Genomic DNA, 19,097 nt, shown 5'->3' on the forward strand with positions numbered 1-19,097 from the left:
TTATAACTTTTAAAGAAACATTTTGTTTGGATAGTCTATAGAACAAAGGACGATTTATTATTTAATAATATAAAGGGACAGGGAAATTAATACGTTTGTTTACGATTGTTTGATCTGCTATTTAATAATATCTTTAATTGTATTTTGTATCTAACGGAGAACTTGTAAAACATGTTTGAATAAGAATATAATTATCAAACATTATGGTACATTGTCTTTTTTAGATTTTGACGTAAAATATTGACACAATATAGTTAATAAATTAAAATATGAAAGGAATCAAATTCAAACCTCTCGCGGTGACCGGTACTAAATTATATAAAAAGTTCAAGATTTAAATGCTTATTGGTTTGTAAATAAAAATGTCGCGTGTTCCAACATAAATATAAAACGATAAATTTGCTTGTTTGTTCTGCACTTTGTCACGATTTTCGAAGAAGGACAAAAATGTTATATGTCTCTGTATAATAAAGCAGCTGCTAGTCGTTCCCAATATCTTTCTACGTGTATTCATTATATGGACGTCTTGTGCAGAACGCAATGCCACTCAGGATTTTCAATAGGGCACCTGATTGGTTCGTTGAATGCGAGACGTAACGAAAAATATATCGGTCGAAATGACACATAAATAATATAATATGTAACGCATACACGAAAACATAAATAATAATATTCGTCATAACCATAATATGATACAAGATCATACAGAATCACAGATATTGGATTTTATATATTATATGTACGACGGCGACGTACGTACTCGTAGATTGTATTTATATATACAAACATACAGTACTGCACTGCACTGCAAAACGTATTATTTTCGTAATATTCGAATCACATATAATAATCATTACGCAAAATTTATTTATAGAAAGTAAATTTAACAAGAAAAATAACTAGTACTGTGAGTTTGTAGGACTTGCAACTTTCTTAAGTACAAAATTTGTCGTAAAAATTATTATATCATAATGAAATATTTACATTTTAATAAAAAAAATTATTATTATTATTTATTGATTCCTATATAACAAGTTTAAGCATTGAATAGTATTGTAATTACTTTTTATTATGTAATGGAGACGATAGTATAAAAAAAATTGTTGATGAATTGCGTTATTTGTTCATAATTGATTTGTTATATTATACTAAAAAAACATTACTATCAATATTTAAATCTAATATTAATTTAAAAAAGAAGCATTTCAATTACAAGCTTTGGGAGAATGATAAATTGCTTTAGGTAAATAATGAAGGGCTGGAAATGAGCTATTCCTGACGAGGGTGACATTTTTGTAAACAGCTCTCACTGTATTTCACCCTCGGATGAAAATTGCCTCAAACCATTATCACACATATTAAACTTTTGGTAGATAATTTCTTTCAATTGATGCAAGTTATTGACGCGAAAACATTATTATGAACGTACACATCAATCTAGTTTATCAGTGAATATTCAGTCCAGATTTGTAACGGTTCAAAAACTAATTTTCCAGCCAGCATTAGAGCTACAAGATTATTTTCCACTACTTCACACAGCACCAAAAATTAAACTTATAGTGCAGGTGTGATAATATTATATAGTTTGTATGTAGTTGGTGATGGTTCCCGAGTAATGCAAATGTATCCTTCCCCATATTATCGAAATTCTATTTTTTTGCGATACCCTCTCCCCCCACCCAATCGTAAAAAAAATGAGAAAACGTTCGTCCAAGATATTACGTCTAAACTTACGATATTTTATTATTTAAAAACAGCTGCATCAGTGCAAAAATTAATCATATTATGGAGGTAAGATACAAACTTCTATTTATGGTTGCCAGATATAAATTACTCCATATATCTACTTAAAATAGACGATATACCTATACCTAAAAATACATTAGTTAATTTGACAGAACATTAAATATAATGCCTATGCACAAGAATAGTGATACAACTCAAAAATATTATATAAATATATAAATAATAATTAATATAGAAATAATATATTTCTATTTAACAACAAAAATTAACTCTATGAAATGTACCTATACTTTTATACAGAATAAAGAAGCAAGTCAAATAATTTATAGTTTCACCAGAACGCAGTAGTGTCACTTTTCCACTATTATTTAATTGGTATACTATTTTGTAGAACAATGATATCTTGTGATTTATGACCCTGTTGTTATCGATATCACAAAGTGTTTATGAAGAAAAATGACGTTTTTTGAGTTGCTACACGCCATTGCCAATGCCATGTTATGTATAATTTCATGAAAATGGCATAAGTCGAAATATTTTTTTATTTTGTTTATTTTTAAATATAAAAATTGTGAATAAAAGAGAAACAAAATAAAATTGTAATTATATGTACAACATTAAAACAATGTCTTAAAAATCCATACATTATTTTCTAAAAATAAGACGAATAAATTAAAACAAAGTTTTTTCAAATTTTCAATAGGCTCTACTGAAAAATCCATGATTTTGAGTTGTGTCACTATTCTAGTGCATAGGCGTGTACATATGTCTTGTAAAACACAGTTAAAATATTTTCTAACAATAATTCCCAAAACCTATATAATATATATTAAATACAATGACAAAAATGCTCACTTATAATAATTTATATAGTGTATTAAAAAAAAGTACTTTCAGGTGTTAAGGATTCACCATTGTCGCCACTACTCAGAAATTTGAATTCCCAGTAGAATCGATGTCAAACCAATTCAAATTACGTTCTAAATAGTTCAATAATTGCAATATACGTGAAGTTAAAGAAAACGGTCGGCAGAGCAACAAGACTATTGAGTTATAATACTTAAATCGATTTACCATGAAATATTTCGTGTTATTTATTTCCGTTTATATTATTGGACATTGTATCCCGCGGCCCGCGATTCCTCTCACGAAGACTGTTGATTATTCATGTTATACATTACAATTGTCAATTCATAATATTATATCGATCAGTCGGGTATCGAAATCACAGTTGAAAATGTCGATGACAAATTGGTGGCGTGCGATATGAATACCCATTATAAGTTCCTATACCTAACCTCGGTCGGACCGACGACATTATCATAGCACTCGGCATTTTGCCTATTGCAGGTACATCTGATATCGCGGGACAATATAACGCACTGTAAAGGGTATAATCGGAGAACGAAAAAAAAAAAAAAAATGAGATCTGCCGCGCCGGCGCCAGTGTGATCGTCGGCAGCCAAAAAAACAAGTCAAAGCCGTATAATAATAACAGTAATAGTAATAATAATACACAGACACGCAGGACACTCGTTGACACGCCAAAGTATGTAACGTACATACGACGACAGGAGGAATTCCGGCAGTATCGCGCCGTTCGTATTACACAACATACATGTATAAAATAATATAATATATATTATAATGTACGAGTATGTGACGGTCGGTCGCAACGAGCGTTGAGAGATTTACACCGCACACACACACACACACACACACACACTGACAATCTTACCGTACGGATCGTTTGCTGCAGCGACAGGGCCGTGTCGTGTAAATGGTAATCTCGTGTTCGACGCGTATGACGTGTGATACGATTTAATATGAAATGGTATCCGCGAAAAACGATTTATTTACATAATTTTCTTCTCGTCCTCTCTGCGTTGGCGCTCTCGGCAGCTGCTCCTCTCTAGTTGCAGATATCCCGACGGTCCGCGACGAGCACAACACGTATATATATATATATATAATATTATTATATTATGTTAAAATATTATCGTTGTTATTGTATATATATATATATTTATATTACGTGTTATACGAAGCGGTAACGCGCAGACGACGGCGATGCTGATATTATAATATTATAAAAAAAAATATGATATTGCACCGGCCGCTTGCGCCACTGCGGCGGCGCGACGCGCGCGTCATAAACGGCGGTTGTCGGCCGGACGTGCGTTCCGACCGATGACGCCGCCTCCTCGGTCGGCCGCCGAGTTCTAATCTTAGACCGCCACCGTCCGGGCACCGTCGTACCAGACTTAGCCGCATGTCGTCATCTCACGTACGAAATGATGTTGTATTCACACGGCGGTGTATTGATGGGTGTACGGAGGGAGGGGGAGGGGTATTCGGTGTTCAGTGACGAAAGCAAAATTATTTGTCATTTCTAAATTCTCAAATGGTAATTTTAATGGTTATCGAGTGATTATCGAGTAAATCAATCATCATTACAGCTTTTGCAATGGTGTGTTTTTTATCACTGAGTACATTTTCTAGCAGAAAAAATTTTCAGATCATCAACTTAGATCGGTTATTTTATTAACAGCTAAAGTTATATAATGTCTAGGCATCACGTTATGATTAATAATTTGGTTTGTGCAACTATTTTAGCACAAAAATACAAATGAATAATATGAATTTAGAAATGACAACATTAAAATTTCGCAACAAGTGTATAGCGTCAACAGATTATTTATCCTGGCCAATATATACCCATTATAGTCAGCCATTGAAAAGAAAAAGTTTACGGTGAAAACTTTGTTCTTACAAATAGTAATAGTGACTACAGGAATACTGGCCGAAACTTGGGATTTCGCGTATTACATTTTTTATGATTATATCTATATACTTACTTTTTAAACAAAGTAAAACAAATCGTATAGAGCTCTTTGTTTTGTTAGATTTCATAAATATAGAAATGTGCATTATCACTATGACACCATTTCCTTTTTTGTATTAGTTATTAAATGGTATACATAATATACTATTAACATTTAGCAGGTATAAATAGTCAAATAGGTATGTGTTAAAAAATGTATAGCTCATAATATCACATATTATTGTTATAGTACAGAGGTGGCGAACCCGTGACACACGTGCCAAAGCTGGAACGTTGGCCAAATCTTAACGGCACGGTGAAAATATCTTATTTGATCGTTCAATCTTGCATAATTCAATTTAATGAAAATATATACACATTATTATACAATCATATTCACGTCAATATTTTTCTAAATTTTTTATACAAAAATGAGTAAAATATTTTTTACAATGTACAGTTTTAAAAAATTTGAAGTTAAAGGTTAATGTCATATTTTTCTTCTTGGCAGACCACGTATAATGAATTGTAGTCATCCGTAGTCATAACTGAACACCGCAGTATCACACATTCATACTTCACCCACAACTCATACACGGACAATGACAGGAACATATCACGAACAGATCACCTACGCTCGCCATGTATAACACTAAAGATATCATGTATCAAAATTCAAAACATTTTGTCCTAAATAATGTATTATAAATATGTTAGCTAACATACATGTTCTGAGTTGCGACTCTTTGGGTTTTAGCACGTTTTTTCTATGTTCGCCTGAACGTGCTCAGAAACCTAAACAGATTCGGTCACCGCCGTCTTCGTCTCCGACGGGGGCGACTATAAATACACACGAGCTAAAAAGAAAACGACGGTGCTCGTAAAACAGAATCAGCCGGAAAGGATAACGGCATAAACATTCTTCACCGATACGACCCCCTCATTCCGAGCATTCCGGATTCGGTGTATCCACTCCTGTCGAAAATTGTGGGAAGCATTTGGCTTTTCGACAAATATATGTATGTTTGGTTTTATGATGTCTATATGCTAGTAAAAAAGTAATTCGTTTACGTTTTGATAAAAAAAAAAATACCAATCGACGAATCCTAATAATAATAATAATACTTTATTACAACCGATTTTCTATTTACGAATACACTATACAATATTATAACTATTCCTAAATGCTCATAAAATTTAAATTGAAACGAAAGACATTCAAATATTATTATAATACTTAACGACTATTTTTTTTTTTAGAATCTGAGTGAAATGAGTAAATATTTCTCATTAATTTTGTTTTTTGTAATTATTTATAACAATTGAATTTAGATTAATATCAAATAACATTTAAAATTTGGCTTTTGTTTCAGTCAACAAACATTTCGCTTATCTCGTTTGAAATGAATCCCTGAAAACGAGCAAAACATTTTACGAGAAACAGTGCCAATAAATTGACTATTTGAAGCTTACAAGGAAATCTAAAATATTCCCAACTCTGCCGAGTTCATTTCATCAAATTGCAGTCATTTAAAAACACATTAAACTGCTGGCTACAGACACTTTAATAATTATTTATATTTAAATATTATTTTAAATGTCTGTTTATTATTATTTTAATGTTCGCGAGCATAAAAATAATTCATTGAAATAATCTGTTATAAGTTTTTATAACTTACAATTATAAATTATGCAGCGATTTTTTAATATGCATTATTTATTGGCTGATGTTTCTATAGGAAATATTTAATTTTTTTTACCACATTCATTACCCTTGTTATTATTTAATGTGAACAAATTGAAAAGATTAGGTAATAACTTGTCTTTTCGTAAGAAGAAATATACATATACTTATTCATGTATGTATATATTCGTAATATTTTCTTCTCGAAATATTGTAATAAAATAATTTTATTATAAAAATGATATTAGTTTTATTATAACATTAATTTATAAGTAAATGGTAATTTTATTATGTCTGGTTGGCAGGGAAGTTGTATAGTTGAAGCATTAAACGGTACAAAATTGTGTAAGCTATTACACATATTTTTCATTATTTTAATGCAAATATTAATAACATGTTTATTTTATAATGTACTTTGACAGACCGTTATTTTATTTTCATAAAAAGTTGCGAGTTTAATATATTTTTTATGTTATAATAACTCAACCATAAAAAAAAACAAAATTTTTAGTATTCCCTGAATAATTTTTTTTTTAAACAAAAGTTAATTTAAGTATTTAATTTTTAGTGAATAATTTGTCAAGAATATATTATAGTATGTACTATAGATATTAATTATTCTTTCGTTTGGACAATTTATAATTGCAGAACAATCTACATATTATTGTATTCATTATTAACTAACAAGATTCTAAGGCAGTCAACATATACATGAAAACGATACCCTTATTCTGTAAACGACAATAAAAAGAAATGTGGCTGATTTGTGACTGTAGTGGTATTGGTAATTACCAATAATTACTTATTAGAATATACTCTAAAGTCTATTGGTTTAGCTAAATGAATTGATTTTAGAAATAATATGTACTGTACCTAAACTATAATAATATATTATTATATATTAATTCATTTATATACTTATATTTTTATATTAATTATATATATAAATATATGTATATGTTATACATTGTTGAATTCAGTAGACATAAATATATCTCATATCATATACATACGAGATATGTTTATGTATATAAAATATATTTACTCCTTGGATACACATCTTGAATTGAACATTGACGGAGGATAATTGGTACATTTCAGTCAGCTAATGAATACAAAATTTTCTTAACTTAAATGTGTAGTATGATAGTTCTCGTCACTGTTGGTTTCAACAACAGTTTTAGTCTCCTATTAAGGTTGGCCTAAAGTCTAGAAATTATCCTTTACACGTGGAGAGTAGGCCAATTTCCGTGGGTATAGTGGGTACACCACAATAAAAAAACGTGGCGGGTGCAATACCTGCAATGTTACATTAAATACAATATGGATTGGACACACGATTGTCGTTTCGGTGATGAGTAAACTTCCAATAATTTATTGGAATATACCAATTTAGCGAATATATATTAGTATAAATCATGGCAAAAAATGTTTATGATTTTTAGTAGGAAGTGAATACTGAATAATGTTATAAAGTCTACATAATATTCGCAATATTATAATGATTTATGTAACAAACATTTTTGTGATATATTTACGTGAGCCCAGTAAAATTATTCGTTTTAAATTATTTTTACTCACTCACGCCCGACATCGACATACTATAATTTTAAGCGGTTCTATTGCTTTGCCTCACTATATAGTACCATTAGTACCTACGTAATCGGCGCCACTATAATAGCAGGACGATAATGACACTACATTTTTCCTTTTTATTTATATACACAATATATTGATAAATTTCTTATATAATGTATTATATTATTATAGTGATGCGGCTGTCCAATGTCGTATAAGCATATTTATAATCCTAGCTCACGCATCGGCTATATTTTACATAGCATATCCATATTATCTGTGAACAATCTTGGCATAATATTTTTCACATGATTTGATTTTCCATATTCATATCGAATACAGTGTTGTAGTTAAATCCTAAAAGTCGTAAGATTTTATTAAACGCTACTTTTCTGTATTTGGTGACCACAAATCGTGTACAGTAAGGTCTATTTTGGAGTATGGTTCCAATATTTAAAGCCATTTCTCTAATTTATTTAGAATGCGTGTCGGTTGAATGAGTGCTGAACCGCACAGTTTTTATACTAAATTTTCTTTTGGAACTCTACGACTACGGTTCAGTTCGCACACGCAGTTGGACTCGCCCATTCGTCGTAAAGCGGCACATATACAATTTATATATCATCGTTATCAATGACTATATTGAGTGAATCAATATATATGTATATAATCATATATTTGTTACATTATATCCAGTTTAAAATCACCATACATTCATACATCACTATTGCTTTTCTACGTTCCTTCTCATAATTCTAATTCCCTAAAAAGTCCAACACTATCTAAAGCTATACGCGATAATTATTCTGACTTTGATTTCTCTGTTTTTTTTTCCATACACCAAGCACATTTTTCTTTTATACGTCTATTTTATTTTGTTTATTAACCGGTAAGATTTAATCTAAATATATCATCTATTATTATAAATTTATAAACGGGGATTCTTGTTTTTTCCCTATCAAATTTAAATTGTATTATTAAACAATTTTATATAATCACTTTTTGACCCAACTTTAAAACGTTAATAGGTATTTATAAATTACTTGATGAAAATTATAGTAATTTAACTTTTGAAGTATTTATATAAATACTATAGGTATTAATTAGCCGATTTTAATAATTAATAAAAATGCAAAACCGCTAAAACATAACTATTTAATTAAAAAAAGTTATCAGCGGAGAACAGTCTTGGTGAAACGAGCAAGCCATACCATCCGGAAATGTATAGTAAATTTGCGTATTAAAGTATATAATTTAGGTTGCTGTTAAATGCAATTCTGTAAACGTATAATATGATATCCTACCGAAGAGTTTGGATTCTGTGGTTTGATGTTTTCGCTGTCACCGGCTACGAATTCGTGACCTTCGAATTGCTGGTTAAGTTCCTGATCACCGTCATCGTCTTCTTCGACCACAGTCTCCAACACAACCACTGCGGTGGTCGTATCAGTTGCAACTTCCGTTGGTTCTACCGTGGTCACTACTTCAACGTCATCGTTATCGTCGTTGTCGTTGTCATCGTCCTCCTCCTCTTCATATTCCTGTAACATCCATTCATACATACCATTATTATAACTTAACCATATTTTTGGTTTATCAGAATTAATTTCATTATTATAATTTAATACACGAGTCTTAATTTTTCTGTGGTTACACTTCCTACTCGGTACTAATAATTTTAATTTTTAATCATTATTTGATATTAATAATAAAAACATAAAAGTAATATTACTATAAATTTATATTATTTATTAAAATATATTATTTGTTTACAAGATAACAATTTTCACAGTAAAATAAAGACTACTTCTATATACATCAAGAGGCCCAGGTTTCTAACTACAGATCTATAAAAGTTCATAAATCACTATAGTTTACAACTCCTGGTATTTAATAATAATTTTAAAAATATAATTATTATTTATTGTAAGATCCATTCAGTTGAAAATTATTTCATGGTTTTTTTTTCATTTTTTTTTATGACAATAGTAATAGGGTACGAAAGATACGATCAAATAAAACGGTTGCCCTAAACGTCCCTTCCGTCCAACCGATATTTAAGTATACTTGCGCCTATGGTTTGAATACAAATCAAATTATATATATTGCATTATTATAATATATGATTGATAAATTAAAACTATATTATACTATAACACTTTCTAGCTAGTATATTATATTATATTATATTATTACATGCAATTTATATTTCGAAGTGGCCAGTTCTCGTTAGTCCAATGCACGCGCTGTTCGTTATCTGGCGTAATGGCGTATAAACCATAAACTAGTGCGAGTACGTTTATGGGTTCGTTGTTCATATATTATGTAGAAATCTCTGTGGTTATACTAAATCGATATAACGTAAACGTAACCGTGTAAACATTAAAATAGAAGTGATCACAAGTCACAGTATGTACTACCGTGATAATATGCGAAGCACGCGCGAGACTGCATCTCTCGCGAACATCAGACTGACATAATAAAACGCAGTTCGTCTTAATATTATTGTTACAGTGTTTATTATATTATATAGACGAACCGGAGGGGACGTCGTTTTGAGTGGATTTTGTATATTATTACTTAAACGTTTCCAACAGCATGCAGCAGACTTATTTTGTACATACCAGTGTTATACTTTAGATGTATATAATATACGAGAGCAGTGTTTGACGTGCAAAGCCTGCTGCAGTGCTTTAACGACTTTAAAACATTTTACACATATATACGCACATACAGGGTGATTCACCAAGCCCGTTCATTCCCGTTTGGTTTTTGAAATTTTCAAATATTTTTAAAGACCATATTTTCAAATTCTACTATTTTTAATAATATTAAAAATTACTAAAAGAATGTTTAGTGATGTTACAAACTTTTGTTTTTCAGATGAGAATCACTGATCTGTACTGCATATTATTAAGTAGATAGTTTTCTAAAAATGTTTATGTACTTAACTCTAAATTTAAACGTGTAGTTTTTCAGTTATTAAAATATTTATATTAAAAATAATAGTTTTTAAAAACGGTTTTGTAAAAATATAAAATGGATTTAATGCTGGGTCTTGTATTTATTATACTTGGAATATTTTAGAACTATAACCGTTTATAGATTAAATATAAATTATTAAAATTTTAAAATTACCATAGCCGTTATATCTTCTCAACCTATTATCTTTACGGATCTGATCTTTATTAGGTACACAAAGATGATTAACTCAAAAACTCTTATTTGAATTGTGACTTTGATACGTCAACATTTTCAGATAAATTATCGGATAAATAACTTAAAGTAGAAATGAGTTCTCATTAAAAAAATATATATATATATATATCTCCATAGGTAGCTCTTTAGTCCTTAAGTAGTATAAGAATTTCAAGAAATTGAAACTATAGTATTTACAAATATTTAAAAATTCTAAAAAAACTCAGATTTTAAATAACTGCATTATTGAAGAAAAAAGGTGAATATGCTTGGTGAATACATCCTGTGTATAAGATGTCGTAACGATTTTTATTTCGTTATTTCTTTAGAAATAGAAGATAGATGATCATCACTAATTTTCACAAAAATAAGATAAACTGCGTGTTTTTTTTTTACTTCGGGTGTGTATACAAATTCCGCATCAACTCGAAAATATTATTTGTATTATATTGTTATTGTAGAAAAAATTAATTTACCTACTCGAACCGTTAGATAGCGCATGTATACCTGTATATTATTACATTACTAAAATCCGGAAAATTTAGAATGTGAAAAAATATAATTTAAAGATCGATGCATGTACTAGTGTTATATTTTTTATCTTATATGTATTTGTAATGATTCAATGTCCACCAAAAAAAAAAAATATTTGCTATCTACATATAGATATCGAATTGACAAAACGCAATACTCTAGTCTCTAATATACTATACTATAATCGATAAACTGCTATAATATTGTTTTAACAAAGTCAATACTTAGAAAACAAAACTGAAACCGGTGCCATATGATATTATATCTATATAATAATTAATATTAGGTTAAACTGCGTTTTGGCATTTGGCAGTTAAGGAAAGAATCAAAACGTAACGTTAACACCAAGTTAAAAAAAAATGTCAATATTTGTCAAATGAAAAAAAAAACTCGATTTTAACTAAACCACTTTTTTGATTACAACTATTTAATGTTAAAAGTATAGGTTTGCACCTAAACAACACAATAATAGGGGACGGATAATATAGGTAGTTATAGTCAACTAAATTATAATTATTTTATATAATAATACTAATTTAAAAAGTATATAAAGTATTGATATGAATTTTAACATTATTATTATTGTTATAAAATAAAATCCAAAATTGATATAACCTAATAATTAAAAATTAACTCAATTTAACATTATTCATCAAGTGGTCAGAATTGTATGACTAATTGTAAATAAATCAAACGATTTTTAATTAAATTAATAATATTATAAAATATTTTTAAATTTATTATAAAATGTTTAAGTTCATATATTTTTATCACAATCGACAATTATATTAAGTGAATTTTAGTTTTATCCGTCTAATAAATATAGTATATTCTATAATATAATAACTAAAATAGTTGGTATTGACCCATATCTATATTTGAAACTATGAATCAATAGCTTTATTTATACAATTTCATAGTTTTTTTTTTGTTTAATTGTATGGAAGGTATATATATTTGTATGTATAAACAAATATATAGGATTTTTGCCAATTAACATAAATCATAATGATCTAAAGCAAATATTGTTTAGAATTTATTATTCATTTTTATAACATTAAAGTAACCATCGTACCTAATAGACGATCGACGAGGATATTGTACCTATCTAGATACCTAACTATTGTCATTCACCAACATCAAACAGTATAAGTGATTAATTCTCAGTTAATGTTTTGATAAACTATACCTAATTATTCATTAGTCGATCGCGCAAATTGTGAAATTAATATTATAATTACAAGTAAAATATTATTCATGAGGTTAAAAAAAAACTATTTTTAATGTGTAATTTTTATATTGATAGTATATATTATGAATATATTTCATTTTAACGTTAAATTATTTATTTGTTTTGTACCTATTGTATACGCTTTTTAGTATGATATTTTTAAATTATTTTATATTATTATACAATATACCTACTTATTTTGAATTCAAAAGTATAAAAACTATTGAACAGTTACTATTATAGTATATTTCAATAATGAATTGTAAATTGAACCTCACTATTCATTTTTTAAAAGACATTATGACTTCACCGTATATATTTTAGTACTCGTATAAGAAGATAATGGTAGCATAAATCAACTTTGTGTAACCAACAGAAATATAGCTTTTGAGCTTGAAATAAGATCTATTAACTAAAACGAATATAATGATAAAAAGCTCTCACGAGAATTCCAAAGGTTATCTTTTTGTAAGAAAATATAAAAGAATTTTATGTAATTTCATCATTATTAATGTATACTTTCTTATACTTAATACAAACATAAGGCATAATTACGCTATTGTACACTATAGTGCAGGAGTATATATTATAATTAATACATTTTATTTTATCTATTGTAGTTTAATATTATTATACACGTAGCTACATAGGTACATAAACAAAATATAGAAAATAAAAAAACTGAAGAATTTTGAAAAACAAAACTGTTGCACTAATGACTAATTAGATACACTCATAGCCAAGATAGAAATTATTATTTACAGACCACAGAGACTGTCATCATCAGGCATCAGCCAATATTACTAAGAGTATTTCATGTTTTACACAAAGGTTATGTATAATGATCTGAATAACTGCGTAATTGTTTTATTAAATATTAAATAATTATATCCAACTACAAAACACTTTGAAAAGTGGAATAATTGTAAAATGAGATTGATTCAATAAAAATTTTTTTTTTTTATTGTTCATTAAATCACTAAAAGGACATAATTTAATTATTTTATTCTACTTTCTAGATTCAATACATTAAGTATTTTATTCGTAAATTTATAACGTCACCTCTTCGTTTTCTGATTGTTCCCGGCTTTTTACGTAATTTTCCAATCGTTCGTATTCTTCTCTTAAATTCCATATCTCCCTTTTCAGTTGTTCGTTTTCCCGACGTAACTTTTTTATGTAATTTTGGCCTGCAAAAAAATGATTTATAAGCACAATTTTATATTTTTTTGTAAAATAAATTGTATACTTGAAAGCTTTAAATAATAATTAACACGTATCGTGTGCAGAACAGAAATATTTTATATTATTTATTGAATATTAATATATTTATTGATACACAAAAACATTAAAAACATATTTCTTGTATAATATATTGTACAATAAAACCCATGTTTATATCATTTGCAATGCAGCTGAGTTGAGTTAAATCAATTTTATATTTGTTCATGTAAACTTTATTTTACAGATTTACTTTTTCAATAAAAATAAGTTTTTTTTAGTCAAATAATGTCCCACCAAATGTTAAAAGCAATATCGTCCACCAAAACAGCTGCTATATTATGTTTTCAGCTCATTCAAATAACAACCCACACGAGAAATCCTGTTTTTTTTTTTTACAGTCGATTGGTTTTATTTTTAAAGTTCTTGCATATAATATATATTTTCAATTTTTTTTTATATAAAATGTGTTATTTCAACGATACAACGTACTATATACAAGCATAAATAATAATATTTCCTTAGTCCGCGATGTTTTCAGAAAGCTAAGTTTTTTGACGTACAAAAATAAATATTATAATATCAACATTTATTTGTTATCCTTTACGTCAATACTTAAGTAGTAAGTATAGTTATATTGTACTAGTTATTATATGTATAGTTCTATAAAAGTAAGTTCTCAATAATTTATAAAATATTTTTATATCAAATACGTTCAATAAAAATAATAATAATTAAAATACTATAAGAAACAGTAATAAATACATCATCAGCACACAAAATATTATTAATTACTAGATATTTAATCAAATTGTGGTACCTAATATAAACAATATACATGTATTGATAATATTATAATATTACTTGATAATCATATTGATACTACTTATGAACTTCATATCAAAGATTGTAATTATTTTACTCGCTGGTGAATAAACCGAATAGGCATTATATCCATATAATCATCAAAGCACTATACGTATATATATTATATTATATACATTTTCATGGTAATTTAATATTATAGTAAATATTAATATATTATATATTTTTTTATTAATATTCTTGTTTCTTGAGCGATATACATTTAATAACAGCACTGTTTACATTTATTATTTGGTTTGACCTAGTGGCCCCGTAATATATTATGTATGTATATTGTATAGTGTATAGGAAAGATTTATGGACGAAGCAAATAATATAGCAGAATCACATAAACCACTCACCCAACATTCAGAGGTTTCTTTGAATTTTTTTTTTTATTATTTAAATCGTCAAAAGTCTGTATTACGTGTGATGTTACATATTTTTTTTGAAGAACTAAACTACGCAGAATGCTCATCACACAAACACTATACAGTCTACAAGTGTTGGCACCAATAGTTAAACCTTAACTTTCCCCGTTGTAGAACTTGTAAAAGTTAAATAAAGTCTATACAATTATAGAGGATACCATCACCAGCGGTTTTTTTAAAATAATTATAAATTAAATAAATTAGGTCAAGTTAACCTTATAATAATATATTTCGTATCATATGTTATTATATCCTATGGATATGTAATTTTGATGGGATGAGACTCACCCCAGTATTTTATTCTGGTGAAAGGTAAATGAATGAAGAATAATTGGCAATGTTAATATAATTTTAGTTGAAAATATTTTTATAATCAGAACGATATTGATGGAGTATAATAGTATACTATAGTATATGTATATATATATATATAATAAGCAATAGTTTACACGATGTTTGGAATAACATAACTATAATTTTTAGCTTCTGTGTGGTATTGATTAAACTATATTTATTGTTTTAAAAAGTTGAATGTATATTTTTTTAATTTATTCGAATTTAATAAGTGCGGATGTGCGCAAAAACATGTCAACACATTGGTTTACAGTTTTAATGAATACTATTAATAGTCTGCAGTTTCAATGTGATATTCAATATCATCATGTTTGTGTTGATATATGATATTATTTAAACTGTGTGCTGTAGCATGTGTGGGGCTAATGTGCGCATCGCGTATACGTATATAATGGCATATGGAAAATATAACAATGTTGTGGCGTTTCGCTGTACAACCGAAAACAAAATATCGAGTGTTTGATTAAATTGCGCAAGTGTTGTTTTGCTTATAAATTCGAATGCTTATATTTTATCATATGTAGCCATGCAGGTACCATCAGGTACAAGTATTAAGCACGAATCTGCTGATTAGTTAAGTCGTTAAATAATGTAATTTTGCAGGAAGTCTCTGAAGTATCGAATGTTATTTATGGAAAAATTATGAAAAACCTTTATTTAGAAATTGTAACTTTTTTTTTTGATAATACCGAATTAATATATTATTTATTTATTCATATTATAAACAATAAACTCAAGTCAAAAATTGTAAATAATGTTATTTTGTTTTGCTTGCATATCTAATATAAAAGTAAACCATCGTTTTTGAAGCATTATAATATATAATAATAATAATATATATATATATCTTATATGTATTTTAATAATTATTAAAATAAATATAGATGTCACATATTAAAAGATATTCCATAAAACAAGATTTCACTGTTCTTAATAATTGGGAAAAGTGGAATTCTTACAGTTATCTATTTTTTTTATTATTATTTCACTGTACCTACTAACATTAGTGCATAGATCTATATAAGAGGGCTATCTGGCTTACCCCCTACCCTAAATATTCGATTACCATTTTTTCATGGATAAGGTTGAATTGCTTTTATTTTTTTCGAATTACATTTGGGACAGAAAAAGATAATATTCAAATAATACCTACTAAAAAAAAAAGGTAACATCCATCAAGTTGGCATTGTCTTCCCTTCCCTGTCTAAATCCATGTACTATAATTATAATAATATGATCATGACTCATGAGTAAAGACTCGCAATTAGTACTGAAAAAAAAGCTTTTATTTTTTACAACGCAATTTGACGTTCGGATGAATATTTAAATTATTTATTTTTTCTGTCGTGTATTTTTACTTGGCTTATGGATTAATTGTATGTAAAGTAAACATAATATAATATACACAATAGGTATTTTCGTTGTTATTATTATTACTATAAATGGTGTGTTTTTATTATTATTATTATTATTATAAATGTATAGATACTTACTACTTATATATTTTTATAATTTCACATTAACTACATATTATTGCTTATATCATTTTTAACTTTTACATATTAAGTATGTTTAACTTTTTTTTTTAGTATCTAAATTGATGTAATAATATATTTTTAATCAATGGGAAAAGATAAAAAAATTACTGTTGAACAAAATTCGATTTATTTATGAGGGCTGGTTACGATATTTCCTTTTTTTAAGAAAGCTGATATTACATCACTGACTGAGGGAGTCTTATCCCTCGCCGTAACGTCCCTCGAAATCATTTTTTTACGAGGATTTAATATTCGTATAGGGATTTGATCGGCGTTACGGGTATGCGTATGACACATTTTTTAAATTATGTTTTTATATTTTTTTGTCACGCCTTCGCCGAAAGTTCTTGTTTTGATATCGTGGTTGAAGCATTGGAAAATTGCTTTTTTTCACCCGCTATAACGGATAGTCAACGATCGGAAATGTATGGTCCTAATCAGATAAATGTACATGAAAGTATCGATATGTTTTGTATGACATATCAAGTACTAGCTGGTAAGTAGGTTTCTACATTTTAGTCTTCTATTCTAATGACTAATTTATACAGAGTTTTACAAAAAGCAAATGAAATAACTTTTGTTATAATCATATTTTTTTTTTTAATACGAAAAATAATAAAATTAAAATTTGATTACATTCTTTGGGAAACGATTTAAAATATCCATTTTTTTTAATCTAATTTTTAGAAAAATTTGAATGTAGCATCGTTTATTTAAGTCAGGTAGTTTATTTTTTATAGTTTTTCAAAAAATTAATTATCTTTTGGTGTAAAATTATTTGAAATATTTTTTTAAAATAATTTTTATTTACAATCTATATTTAATAATACAATAAGTTAATTTGATAATGAGAATTTTTGGCATGAGTTCACATGGTTAAAGAAAATATCCACTGATATTACTCTATAATTTGAAACATAATAACTTTTTTCAAAATATTATTTTTGGGAATATTTAGATATGATTAAATCTTCATTTTTTTACTAACCATAAAATCTTCATTATTTTTTCATATGTTTAACTTGTATTCATTTTTCATTTTTATTTATCAGGTTTTCCTATTACACCTGTAGATAATGAGTACCATAAGAAATAGAGGATAAATTAAATTGCTCTAAAATTAAAAAAATTCTTTAAAAAAAAAGCGATTTAATGCACTTATAACAGAAATTTTTTTAAAAAGTGCTTTTAAAATTATTTTGAACATGAAAAAATTTGTTAAATTATATAAATTTTTATTCTTAGGTATCAATTATTCGTATCATTTTCATCATTTTCTAGTTCTCCTATCTTCTTTTTAATTTAAAAAATATTTCCAAAAAATAAATATACAATTTTGATAGATATACATTCGTAATACTTTTACCTTGTGTTTCATAATAACACTGTATAATCAGGTACTGCTTAATTTTTATCAAATTTTATCAATTTCAATATAAAAATGATTTAAAAACATAAAAAATGCACTAAGAATATCAAAAAATGCAAAATAAAAGTTACATTTTTTAATTCCTTAGTATATAAAATAACTTTGTGCTTGAAAAGTAATATTTTCGAACATTCCAAAAAAAATTCAGTTTGCTTTTTAATCCGTTCCCTAGTAAGAATATTTCATTATGGATTGTCGTATCGATAGAGGTGCTATCTAAAGCATTAGAGGCGTAACAAAAAATATTATTCTTGGCTCGTTTGGAAAGGCAATTATTTAAGTCCGGGAGATACCCGGTGGTCTAGCTTATTGGCATCATGCGCACACTATTAATCGGGACGACTGAATGGCTGGCGTCTATTGTTTAAATATATATACAATATTTGGTGTTAATTTTCTAAAGATTAACTAAAAAATATATATATAAAAAAAAAAAATAGTAAATTAAATAACTAGTAATTACTT

The 19,097-nt window shown here is 27.5% G+C and overlaps 1 protein-coding gene across 2 annotated transcripts in view; it reads right to left on the minus strand.

Moving 5' to 3' along the window:
• LOC113549731 overlaps positions 1-19,097 on the minus strand; it is a 53,239-nt gene that overhangs the window by 20,169 nt on the left and 13,973 nt on the right. For both annotated transcript variants that reach the window (XM_026951179.1, XM_026951178.1), the window contains exons 4-5: positions 13,858-13,985; positions 9,137-9,373 (exon numbers count right to left, since the gene is read on the minus strand). In XM_026951179.1, the coding sequence (XP_026806980.1) occupies positions 9,137-9,373; positions 13,858-13,985 (365 nt within the window). The remainder of the gene's footprint in view (positions 1-9,136; positions 9,374-13,857; positions 13,986-19,097) is intronic.

The sequence above is a fragment of the Rhopalosiphum maidis genome, chromosome 1 (genome assembly GCF_003676215.2).
Source record: "Rhopalosiphum maidis isolate BTI-1 chromosome 1, ASM367621v3, whole genome shotgun sequence".
In the NCBI taxonomy this organism is placed as follows: domain Eukaryota; kingdom Metazoa; phylum Arthropoda; class Insecta; order Hemiptera; family Aphididae; genus Rhopalosiphum; species Rhopalosiphum maidis.